Source organism: Meles meles, chromosome 3 (genome assembly GCF_922984935.1).
Source record: "Meles meles chromosome 3, mMelMel3.1 paternal haplotype, whole genome shotgun sequence".
Classification (NCBI taxonomy): domain Eukaryota; kingdom Metazoa; phylum Chordata; class Mammalia; order Carnivora; family Mustelidae; genus Meles; species Meles meles.
In genome coordinates this window covers 135,095,060-135,108,564 of record NC_060068.1, presented here as the reverse complement: position 1 = coordinate 135,108,564, position 13,505 = coordinate 135,095,060, and the positions used below count along the sequence as shown (strand labels likewise).

General features: G+C 34.0%; 1 protein-coding gene across 2 annotated transcripts in view; it reads right to left on the bottom strand.

Moving 5' to 3' along the window:
• The window catches only part of CLINT1 (clathrin interactor 1), a 60,419-nt gene that overhangs the window by 22,798 nt on the left and 24,116 nt on the right, over positions 1–13,505 (bottom strand). For both annotated transcript variants that reach the window (XM_046000102.1, XM_046000103.1), the window contains exons 2-5: positions 3,939–4,043; positions 3,301–3,397; positions 1,786–1,894; positions 655–819 (exon numbers count right to left, since the gene is read on the bottom strand). In XM_046000102.1, coding sequence (XP_045856058.1) covers positions 655–819; positions 1,786–1,894; positions 3,301–3,397; positions 3,939–4,043 — 476 coding nt within the window. The remainder of the gene's footprint in view (positions 1–654; positions 820–1,785; positions 1,895–3,300; positions 3,398–3,938; positions 4,044–13,505) is intronic.

The following is a 13,505-nucleotide window of genomic DNA, read 5'->3' as shown; positions in this document are numbered from 1 at the left end:
CTGATTTGTTCAAAATCTCTTCAAACTTTGTATTTCTATGCTCTAAATGGTGAGGAAGAGAAATGCTTTTTTCTTTTTAAAAACGGTAATTCCAGGATGCCTGGGTGGCTCAGTTAGTGGTTAAGCAGCTGCCTTCGGCTTGGGTCATGATCCCAGCGTCCTGGGATCCAGTCCCATATTGGGCTCCTTGCTCAGCAGGGAACCTGCTTTTCCCTTTGCCTCTGCCTGCCTCTCTGCCTACTTGTGATCTCTCTCTCTCTCTGACAAATAAATAAATAAAATCTTTAAAAAAAATTAAAAATAAAATAAATAAATAAAAAGGGTAATTCCAAGAGGAAAGCGTATATATCTGTTTTATTCTCTGTGTGTCAATTTAAAAAGTTTATAGTCATTTGATTAACAACTAATGGTTAAAATCGTATTCTTGAACCCACAAAAGTAAAAAAAAAAAAAAAAAAGAAAGAAAGAAAAGAAGATTCCTAATATCCATATAATAGAAGCCAAAATGAGTACTTCAGACACATGAGTATTCTATTTCAGCGGTGGGGGTGGGGGGTGGGGGGAGATTTTGGTCTTTTGTATTTCTGTGATTCTTAAAATACACACAAGGAAGCTAAACAAATGCTTAGGTGTCAGTTTGTCTTTGATACTTACTGTATCTGAATCCTCCAACACTGTCTGAGGAAACCCCAACATATTTGTCTTTGTTCTTCTTTGCTTTCTTTCGCTCCTCACGAAGCCTGTCGTCATCCTGGGCAAATTCAACCAACTCTTTCACCTTTTGGCGAATATTTATACCTTGATCCTTGCCATGCTCATCTGTGAGGATGGTAAGGGAGAAACAAAAACCTTAAGAATTCAATTAATAAGTATCAAACCCTTTAACACAAAAAACAAACATGAAAATTTCAACATAAAAAAATCAACTTCAATATTTAAAATTAACAAAAAGAGGCAAATAGTGCTATGGAATTTTGTCATTTTCTCATCAGCAAATTCTAAGTCTCGAGAAGCAATTCTGGCTCATAAAAGCATGTAAAGATGAATTTACAAGGACTACAGACACTGGTGCTACACAAGATCAATTAAAGATCTATTAAAAAGCATTACTAATGATGGCCATATGAAAAAGACTTATATCCATAAATGTTTTCTTTTCCCTCAGTATTTTAACCACCACCACCACAACAACAAAAGATCCACTTTAACATTTTAATGACTAAAATGTACTCAAATGCTTTGGTTTCCCCAATACAAGTTTGGAAATAATAATTACCAGAATTTAGTGTGGCTAAAAACTTATTTTTTAAAGTGCTTTCAACTGGGGTACACTACAAAATGAAATGTGGTTTATTCTGTATCCTCGTTCACATTCAAAACACACTCTGGCCTTGCTGCCTTTGCACAGTAAATATTATTTGGTGGGAGGGAAAAAAAAACCCAGCTTCAAACAGATGTGTGTGTTTTGGAGCTCTAACCTTTTCTTCCCATATGATTAAAGCTATTCCTTTATGGACACCACAGGGGACCAGTCTCCAGTGCATATTTTAATATAAACCCGAACACTCATGTTGTGTTGGTTCTGTTGTTATTAGCCAGTCTTTTCTGCAAGTTCTTGTCTTCACTAATTAATACTCTAGGGCCCCACGTCTTGGATTCTGCACTCGTCACACAACCAGCAATAGTCACATTCTAATTAGAGCAGAGAAGCTTCTAAGCTGGTTCAGGTGACTGACAACTCCAACTACTGTTTTAATTTGCTTATAAGGTTTTTCTATTGCTCACCTACAAAGTGGTAATTTTCCAGGGATCGCAAATCATAAATGTGTTCTCTGGCACTTGTAACAACACGCTCTGATCCATTCCTTATGAGGTAAGCTAGAAGCAGCAATGACTGTAAAAATACAAAGCACCAAATGATTTAACAAAATAAATTCTGATAGAGCTTTGGTAAATGGCTAAAAAAATAATTTCAATATCAGCAAATAAATAATCTTTGTGGGGTAAGTGGGAGGCAGGGAGAGTTTCTTTACCTGACACTGGACTTTAAATACATAGTCTAAAACTTACATTACCAATTCAAAATTCCTTTTATAACCACAGTAAATAATTACAAACTGTCCACTGGACACCATGCATCAAAAGATTTAAAAAAATAGCTCTCCGATGTTAAGAAATATCTGATGTATGATACAAATGAACACTAAGCTTTTAGAAAGTGGCTCAATTTTTAGTTTTCACCTGGACAATACAGAATTGTGAGTTATTCGAAATATCAATTTAAAGAGAACAATTATTTGGTAATTATATGATCCCATAGCATTTTCCCAAGATTAAATTAAATTTTGAAGTTAATGATGTGGCTTTTGTTTTAAGAACTGGCTGCCAACAACTAAAAGAAAAAAACATTTTATGGGGTTTCTTTTTGGGGTGATGAAAATATTCTGATATTAGTCAGTAGTGACTGCTGTACAACTTTGTGGATACACTAAAATTCACTGAATTATGCACTGTGAACTTAACTCTGCTTGGAACAAACCTGACATAAAGAAGTATCAACTATTTCATCACAAATATTATACAAGCTGAGGGAATGACAGTGAATGTTTTTAGAAACAAATAACATCAAAAACATGGAACTAAATAAAATATTGCTCTTCAATCCTGAAAGCCAAAATACTGCTTTTAAAGTTTTACATACAAATATTGTATGCAATTCTGAAAGCAAAAAACTTCTTTGAAAGAAAAAAACTTATTCTGAATAGCAAGAAAATCTGGTGGGTTTAGAAAACAGATGACAATCTGTAGAATTCCACATGGATGAAATCAGGACTACATATTTGGAAATTTAAAATGCTAGAATTTTAATGTTTTACAATTTCTAATTACATTTTAAACTAACATATTGCTCGTGTAGAATACTATGTTAACATTGTAAATCAGGCAAATTTCTATGTAGAGATGAGAAGCCATATTTATATTAGACTGTGGTTTTCATCTTAATCGCTCATCCACTAAATACACATCTATAGATTTATTACTTTTGATATGCACAAATTATTTCCAGTAGAAAAAATTAATAAAATGAAAATATTTATAAATATTAATTTTAAGCATTTTACATTCAGAACAGTTGTTTATGGTTAATAGAAAACAACACACAGAGCAAATCTTCTTTTACGCGTTTAAGAACATTCTGTTCTAGGATTTAATGCCCTTCGTAATCACTTATGTATATATACCTTAAAATTTCAAGTGTTTGTTTTCAACATGTCAAATAATAAAAACTGATGTCCATACCTTGTAAACTCTTCTCCAATTTTTTTTGTTATCTTTTAACATTCGTGACCAAAGCATGTTCATAAGTTCTGGAAACTGTTCATACATAAATGTAGCCCTGAAAAAGAATAATTTTCCTCAAGACTTTGCAATATATTAATTTTAACAGTAGATGGCAGGCTTGTTCTAAGTTACTGTGTCTTCCCAAAGAGCTTAAAAAATTTAGTAAGCTTAATTCAAAAAATTTAGATAAGCTTCCATTAAAATATTTTTCTCAGAGTTTGTATAATACATAGCATACGTGAAAACCCCACTAATTAATATCATCTTTTACAAGCCCTTTACTTACCAGGATAGTGGGCAAGATGCTCATCAAAAAAATTTTCCTAACTTTATTTCAAGTTATTTTATACACATTTGTCAAAATTTTATGAAAAGTCACAGTAAGTCTTCTCAACTTCACTGATGAGAAATTTTTACTTTTTGAGCTCATTTTTAAAGGGAAACGGATTCTGTATAAAACTTTCTCTATTAATATCTGGATGATTATGCGAAATTTATATCTAGAGCTAAACTGTTCAAAACTGAAAGCAAATTTTGTATTTCTGTGTAAAGATAGTTGGATTCTTTCTGCACTGCTGAGTCAAATTATCACTTACTTGGCAATCTCTCCCATGAGTTGCCCAGAAGGTCCCCAAGGATCATCATTCGTTGCTTCTCGAACCTTAGACTCGATCTCTGAATAATTCATAACCACATTGGTGCTGCAGAGAAAAAAAATGCACGCACATACACACAAAGATTAGCATCAAAACTGAGAAACACATGAAAACTTAATAATGACACTAGTCGGTGTCCTAATGAGATACCTCTACAGGGTGGGAAAGAAAACATCTTTTGTGAGTAAGCTACTTCGAGGACACTATGTAACACATTTAAGTTGTATTTAAGAAAATTTTACTATTCCATTAGCCTTCTAGAATACAGATGAGCTGGCATAAGTCCAGTAAAAAATGGTTTTGGGTCAAATTAAAAAGAAAACTGAACATGCTAGAGTCTATTATAAAACTAAGTTATTAGTTTTCTGACCAGATCTGGTTTACATGCACTCTTGTTTCCTTACAGATTTTCTGTAAATTAGCAAAATTATATAAGACAACATTATTTATATTGCATTAAAAAAAAAAAAAAGCAATGGCAAACCAAAGATAACACTAATAATATTTAGAATTGCTATGAATATTTAACTGTAATCCCTTGGTCTTTTTTCATGTATATGTTTTCTACGTCACTAGTCATACCATAAGCCTCACTTTTGATGGCTACATAATATTTCATCAAGAAATTGAATGACAACATATTTAACTTTCACTTAAGACTTCAGCAGTGTCAAGAACATGGGTTCGAGGGGCGCCTGGGTGGCTCAGTCATTAAGCATCTGCCTTTGGCTAAGGTCATGATCCCAGAGTCTTGGGATTGAGCCCTACGTTGGGCCCGGCTCAGCGGGAAGCCTGCTTCTTCCTCTCTCACTCCCCCTGCTTGTGTTTCCTCTCTTGCTGTATCTCTGTCAAATAAATAAAATCTTTATAAAAAAAAAAAAAAAAGAAGAAGAAGAAGAAGAAGAACATGGGTTCTAGTAGAAAGATCTGACTCCAATTACTGTGACTTTTGGCAAAATTATTCGAATTGTCTTAATTTCAGTTTCCTCAAGCGCAAAATGGGAGTAAGTAAGAAGAACACTACCTCAAAGGGTAGCAGCTCAAATGGTTATCTATTATCACAGATACTGCTCAATACAGGTTAGCTGCTATTATTATTATTACAGATAATAATCACCTATTAAGAGAATTTAAAAATATTAAGTAAAATTTTCATAAGAAAGAATGAACTTTGAATAGAGTACCTTAAAATTAAGATACAAGATGGCAAAAAGTTTGGTTATTAAAACAGAATTTCCATACTCAAATGGATTTAGGACTTTAGACATTCTGAGAAAAAAAGAAATACTGTGAAAATGTGACTTGTAGTAGTATCCAACTGAAATCTAAAGCTACAATTATTACCAAGCACTTGTTCTAACAGATGTCTATGGATTTTGTCATTCAAATCTTCCACTTAAAATTAAGCCTAAGAAACAGAAAAACCAAAATTTGTCCACTAAGATTTCTTCCATATACCCCACTCTTGCTATATGGCTTTTCAGTTATCAAAAGACTCTATTTTTTTTTCAAGTAAGGAAGGTTCGGCTATAATTGGTATTCAAACCTGTTTCTCAAATAAAAGGAAATATAAATTTTAAATTCACTGCAAATAGTTCTTCTTTATCTTCAAAGAAAAAGACTAATAAATGGTTTGGGGTCAAATCTGAAAGGAACATTACGCATATAAATATGACTTGCCAAATCACAGAATAAATCTAGCTTCTAGATTTACATTCAGAAGACTGTTCTACTAAGGAGGAAAAGTGAAATTCTATTACCTTCTTTCAAATTCTGGAGAAAGCTGGCTCCTAAAATATCAACTAGTTTGATAACATAAATAGAAACTGTTCCCCTGCAACATAAATTCCACTGCCTCCTTTAAAAATTAAGACTATTAATATTCATAAAAACCCAATAATGATTCTATTGACAATAATTTGTGTATAAATACAAAGGAGTAACATTTTTTCCTAATTTCTTCAACAGTGGAAACAAAATAAAAACAAGGCAGCCAATGACAGATTTGTAATTTAAGATGCCATAAAATGATGGATTTCAAAATGCTTCTGTTTATCCTAGTGGCTGAAGAATGCGTGGCTTAGTCAGTTTTAAGTGTCAACATGCAGCTGTGGGAATGAACAATAGCAATTAGGATTATAATTCACCCAAGCATTTCATTACCAAGAATGCACTTAAAATCTGTTTGCATTGTTTAATTTGCTAGAGAACAAGATGAAAGGAGTTAATCTCTACTCCATGCACATGAAATATTTTTACTAGAACCTTTATAAATGTTGTAGCTTTCAGAACACTACTTTCCTTGTTCAAGCTACAAAAGCCCATGGGGTCAAATGAGAAAGGTCCTGTTTCTCTAACCCTTCACAAGATTCTTAGCTGAAGGCCTGTGTGTTTGAGTGCTGTGTATTTACAGGGAGAGGTGGCAGAGAGCCAATAATTTAAGAATCGCCTTATTTCCTTGGTTGAAAACAATGGGACTATGTAAAATGACAACAGCATTAGAACACTTACAGTATAGTTTCAAAGTATACCTACAAAAAGATACAGCAACATTAACACAAAGTAACAAAGCAACACAACTTCCATGAAGAAAACCAGGCTCTACTTGAAAGCCATTTTCTACTGAAACTGCTGCTTTCAGAAACTGCAAAGAACTCTAAAATGAGATCTGATGGCCATAAAGAATTCCAAAACAAAGTATTTTTAAGCTTCACCTAATTCAGAAACAAATGTAAACTAAAACAAAACAAAACAACATGACACTGTATAGTTTGGCCTTAATCCAGCTCACTTAAAAATAACTATTTCTAAAAAGGTAGAAATGGCATTTTGAGCCTTCCTTTCCCATGTTTTCTGCTGCCCTTAATCCACACCCTACCCATAATTCCAGTGACCTTTTTAAAAAAGGAAAATAACCCCTCCCTCCCCCCACAAAAAGAAAAAAAGAAATTATGTCCAGATGTGAAAGGAAAAATAGCTAGTTTAATTCCTAAAACTTCTAGGAGTGACAAAAATGTTTTAAAAATGGGTACTTCAGACACTAGAGGGGGCTCTCCCAACAGTTTTTTAACACACACATAAAAAACTCAAGACAAAGGTCTGGGATGTGTTCTACAAACAAAATTATAGGAAATTACTAGGAGATAACCAAAGAGTGAAGAATATAAGAAGCTGCTTGTGTTCCAAAGATAGTACCTTAAAGCAATACTGAACCACTGCTTTTTTGTACTGTTAAGGCTTCATTGTGTCTATAGTGCTTTTTTTTTTTTTTTTTTTAATTTTTTATTTCTTTGACAGAGAGAAATCACAACTAGGCAGAGAGGCAGGCAGAGAGAGAGGAGGAAGCAGGCTCCCTGCCAAGCAGAGAGCCCGATGCGGGGCTCGATCCCAGGACCCTGGGACCATGACCTGAGCTGAAGGCAGAGGCTTTAACCCACTGAGCCACCCAGGCGCCCCTATAGTGCTTTTTACATTTGCTCCTCACAACACCCCAATAGGTAGGACAGGACTAAGGGAGTCCCCAGTGAGAATACTTAACGCTGGATAACCCAGCACCACTCACTCACTGGATCTTTAATGCCAAATGCTGAAAGTTACAGTCCCTGAATTCTGCACACATGCTTCTGTGGCTGTGTCCACACAGCCAATGTTCAATTATTCAAGGGTTGATTATTCACCTTCTAAATTATTAGTGTTCATTTGGGCTCTCCTCTTTATTTCTCATTTCCTGTTTATTTCACCACTCACTACTGATATCACCACTCACTCACTATCACTACTGATAAAACACCAAGATATTTTATTTAATAACAGTTTGGGTCCAGGTTTTAGAGGCAAGAATGGTTGAGATAAAAGCTAAAACGGGACTTTTACTTATAGATGGTCAGTGCTTCTTCTAATCTGCATTAATGACTGACAAGAAAAAATATGAATAGTCCTTACTGATAATTTTTTCCTGTTGAAAAGTTTAAGAATGTATTGTTAAAACAAAACTATACACCAAGAGAAAAGGTAAACCTTGTATAATTCAGTTCCACCTGCTAATGAAGGAATAAATAACGAAACTGAAACTGATGTAGTATTTTTCCTAGCTTGCCTTAATTTTACTTCCTTTTAAAAAAAACAGACATATTTTCAATGTTTTCTTCTTTTTGTTTTATGACTTCATTCACTCTAAGATCAGGAAAACATTTAGCAGTGTTTTCTTTTAGACCTTTAAATCTGTGTTTTATTGTATGCATGCATATGTACATTGACACTTATAGACACAGAGAGTCCAAGTAACAGGAAAATAGGCAGCAAGAGACAGAAACACAGCTTTCAAAGTTATGGTTTAAATAACAGTATTTTTTTCTTTATACTTTCCTGTATTGTGCTCAACTTCAGCAGCACATATATTATACTTTCCTGTATTTTCTGAATTTCCTCCCATGAACATTATACTGTAACCAAGGGAAAAGTATTAAATGCCATTCATTAAAAATAGAAAAGTACTGTATCATCATTACATGTAACATCATTAGCAACACTTTAACTCTTTTTAGGCAAATCAGCATAATGGTAGACCATGTTAAGTATTATTTGTACTTCCAAAGTCTTGTTTTATCAGGCTAATTAAGTGCAACAAACTAGAAACTAAAGTATATGTAATACACACTACAGTATGTATACCAAGTGCTGTATGTGTAAAACGATATGGAGGGGCGCCTGGGTGGCTCAGTGGATTAAGCCGCTGCCTTCGGCTCAGGTCATGATCTCAGGGTCCTGGGATCGAGCCCCGCATCGGGCTCTCTGCTCCACAGGGAGCCTGCTTCCTCCTCTCTCTCTGCCTGCCTCTCTGCCTGCTTGTAATCTCTCTCTCCGTCAAATAAATAAATAAAATCTTTAAAAAAAAAAAAAAAAGATATGGAACCATTCAAGTACCTAATATTAAAATTAACACATTTTTTAAGAAATTCTTTTAGGAAAGAATGAGTCCTGAACATTAAAACTTACACTTAAAAGTCACCTCTTTATCTCAATGTCACAAAGATTTCAGAAGATATTTTTACAACACAGGTTAAACTATTGTATGCTCTCTGTAAAGTTTCAATCTTTCAGTAACCTAAAAAATAATAAAACACCCATAAAATGAACACCAAAAGAGAAAGTTTTCTCAGGTAACAAGTTCCTTTGTTAATGCTTGTTTTTTTGTTTTTGGGTTTTTTTTTTTCCTCCTTTTAAAAGCTTCTGGCCCAAATCAGGACAATAGTTTTAAGAATACTTGCTCTGAAAGTTTGATAATAGACCATTTGATATTCATTTTTCATCATGGGATAGCCTTTACCACATTGCCCTTATTTACAAGCGGAACATTTTATAGGTTCAATACTCGTATTTTAAAATCAAGTAACATGTTATTACAGTCCTGTGAACAGAAATCAAATTTGTAATCAACAACCAAGAAGTCCAGTACTCCTAAATGAACAAATCCGTAACTTTCATTGCTAGCAGAAATCTGAGGATGCATAGACTTGGGGCAAGGAGGTGGAAAAACTGATTCATCTACTTGGCTGGATATCTGCTACCCATAAAAAAAAGTCTTTTCTTGGTCCGAAAATAAAACACACTGCAATGAAAAATGTCAAAACACAAGCAATGGTTCAGTAGAAGAATTCATGTGCTAAAGCAAATGTTATTATCATATTTGATTATATAGGATTTTAGATATAAAAGAGCTGATGTGCTAATATGAGGAACAAACTACAGTGCTCCCTCCACACCAGAAGAAGAAAACTCATAAAATAAATACTGGAAAGTACAGAAGAAAAAAATGTAACAAACCTAATGCTGGCCAGTTTCTCTCTAGTGCTGCAATGCTGTCAGTACCAGCAGCAGCTTCTTCAACCAAAGAGAAAAAATGAGTGAACAGAAAGGAAAAATATATTTAATAGCAACTCCCTGGAACAGAAGTTAAATACACTCACTATCACATGATTAGTAAACAACTGATGTTCAAACTCTGCTAGGTTTCCTAATTCCAAAGCCCTGTTCTATTATGCCTCAATGCCTTATCAATCAGAAAATTAGTAATACCATATGACCTAAAAGAAAAAGTTTGTCAGTTAATATATTAAGTTGACCTCTGGGCATCCAGGTGACTCAGTTGGTTAAACGTCCAACTCTTGATTTCAGCTCAGGTCATGATCTCAGGGTGGTGGGATGGAGCGTGCTTGAGACTCTCTCTCTCCCCCTGCCCCCCTCCATTTCTCTATCTTAAAAAAAAAAAAATGACATCACAAACTGTACTACTAAAAGAACTAAATGCTGAATTAATTTTTAAAGAAAGATAGTCATGGAAATTATATTTTCTTTGGTACTACTAAATCTTAAATACAAAGTATCCAACTGAAAAGGAGAACCCAATGCACCCCCACACAAACACAAATACTCTAAAAAGCAAGGTAAAACAAATAGTTTGAATGGGGAAAAACTGAAATTGAAGACATCAAATATCTGAGGCTCTCTTATTCATTCTTCTGCAGTAACAAGATTCCAGGAGAGTAACCTGGTTACTTAAAAAACATATGCCCCATTTCGATCCACTTACATCGTAAATATGTGGGATGCTCATGTGCACATTATTTATGATTTCACTATTTACACAGAGGACTATGCTGGATTATGCACCTTCTGCTTTCCTCTTTACTTTTCAAGAGGGAACATTAAAACACTAAATGCTGAAACATGAAACTCTGCTTTTCAAAATAACCATGAAGAATTTGCACTGAAATACTACACCTCATCCTTTAGCTATCACAGTAAAAAAAAAAAAAATTAACACCAAATAAATATTAAAGAACACTTTACTGACAGGTTTTAATGAGGGAGGGGAGGAGTCCCACAGTTCTTTTAAAAGCTTCAACTTTCTAAAGTTCTTTTTAAGGTAATTTTGGATACTCAAAGATCCATTTAGAAGTATAACTGGACGCCTAAAACATTTTAAAAACATAGTACAGATGGAAAAACTGCTTAAATCCAGACTCAAGTTGCCCACCTAAGACATGAAAACCATAAAAAAAAAAAAGTATTAATGTTCTAAAACACCATTTTAGTTTTTCCTTCCTCACATGATATGACAACAGAAAAGTACCTCCAGCTGATGTAATTCTAACTGAAATTCTAATTGTTTTAAGTTGTAAGAAAATTAAGGGCTATACATACTCTCTTCTAAGCCAAATGCTATTCTTCCATCATTCTACTACCAAATTCTCTGATCCATTCTGAGTGATGTTGGCCTTCAATTTCAGTTATAGTTTAGTCCAGTATTATCATGGAGGTGGGAACTGGGAGTATAAAACTTAATCACTCTTGATGTTTTCCTGTTACTGAACACTGGTGATTGATACAGCTCAATATTCTTATAATCTTAATTCAAATTTTTAGACTCTGTACCATTTACAGATAAAGTAAAAAGATAAATTCTATAAAGACATATTTTCAGTTTTTTGTGGGGGGACAATGAGGAGCAAATTAAATACTAAACATACTCTGCAGGTAGAAAAGACTAAGAACAAACCTAACATTTGTGAATGATTAACTGAAGACCTTTGTTTACCATCAAAATTATGAAAACACAAATGTTTGTTGAAGATAGTCTTCCAGATTTGATCAAAAGTTTAAAGTATTCTGTACAGATTATGCTTTCCCAACAGACAGTAACCAAGAAATTCATCAAGAGTTCTTCCTTAGGTAGGAAACTTACGCATGGCAGAACATTTCATAATTTTTTTACTGTTTCTGTATACATTTGATTGTCATCAATCCAATGTACTATCAAACCCAATGTGTTCCCCTCTAAATCACTTTGTAATGCTACTATTTTCTGTCTGTTAATCATCTTTTTCTTAGGCTCTGCCACATTCAGTACCAGTACCGGAGGCTGGTTTTCTTGAGTTGTTTTTCACAAAGAAATTAAGTCACAACAACCTCAGAGCTGCAGAATAACAAAACCGAGCTGCCTTGTGGATGCCAGTGACTGGCTTAGCTAAGTGACTTGTTCCCACAGATATAAATCAGATTTGGATCATAACAAAATTATACATTACCTCCTGTTAACAAGTCTATATTTTAAAAAGTCAAAACTCAACAGAGAAATCAAGAATCTGTGACATTTTAGGGGTGCCTGGGTGGTTTGGTCAATTGGGCATCTGACTCTTGGTTTCAGCTCAGGTCATAGTCTTGGGGTCCTGGGATTGAGCCTCCTGTCAGCTCTGCACTCAGTTAAGTCTGCTGGAGATTCTGTCTTCCTCTTCCCCCCACTGAATCCCCACTCTCACACAGTCTCTCATTCCCTAAAATAAATCCTGGAAAAAAAAAAATCTACACTTTAGAAAGAAGAATAGTTACACAGTAGGAAATGTAATGCAAAAAATACTTAAGAACTTTTATCAATAACTGATACTGACTGACTCATGACATATTTTCTCTTCTACTCTGTAAACATACCTACTACAGATAATCAATACTCCAAATGAGATCCTTTAAAGATTTCAAGCTTAAAAACTAGCATTCCAAATCCATAAAATTTCAGATTCACATCAAATAAATACTTGGTCTTCTCTTGCTTTTGGAAGTATTCCTAACATTTCAGAAGAATTTCCAGTAATGATTCAGTATCAGTTTACATAAGCCAAAACTAACCACTTACATCTAAAGTTTCTGAGATTTCTAACAATTAGTATGTTCATCACTTAAGTGTAAATCTGTCCTAAAATGCAACTAGCAGAACTAATGTCTTACGAACTTTTCCCCAAAAAACACCATAGAAAATCATTACTTTATGGTTTACATAGAATTCAAGATCAGGAAAGGTAACATAAAATGAGTGAAGACTTAAAGAAGTCAGTATTTCCAAATTTAGTTTCACATGGCAAACTATGTACCAGATTAGAATGTATACATAAACTGATCACTCAAAGATTAAAAACTTATGGAAGCAGTGACTAAAATACCTTTTTATGTTAAAAAGTCATTAATTGTTTATAAAGTCTTCTGGGAAACACTAGAAGCCACACATAATTATTCCAATGCCTCAGAAAATTTAGGAATTGATCCAAAACAAAAAATACTTGAACCAGGATGGTAGTTGGATTTCTGCCCCTCAAAGTCTGTCATTTAATTCTCTTTTCTAACAGTTACTGACCTCTTGATCACTATTAAGTGTGACTTAAACTGGCAATTTTTCAAGGAAATAGTTTAGTAATTTATGTAACAGATGTGCAAGAAAAACTACATGAATGAGATAAGCCAAGAAAAACATCCTGATGTCCACAACTAAATTATGACCTGTGGGAGGAAGAAACTATAAAATTATTTCCCTTTCCTTAAAACTTCAGTGGTTAGCAATACCAAATAAAATGAGTCGTTTGATAGCAACCCATTTTTGAACATTAAAATGGGCCTCAATTCCAGGAACTATTCCAAAACACAAGGCCACCCTAAAGGAAAAATATGCACATTTATGTA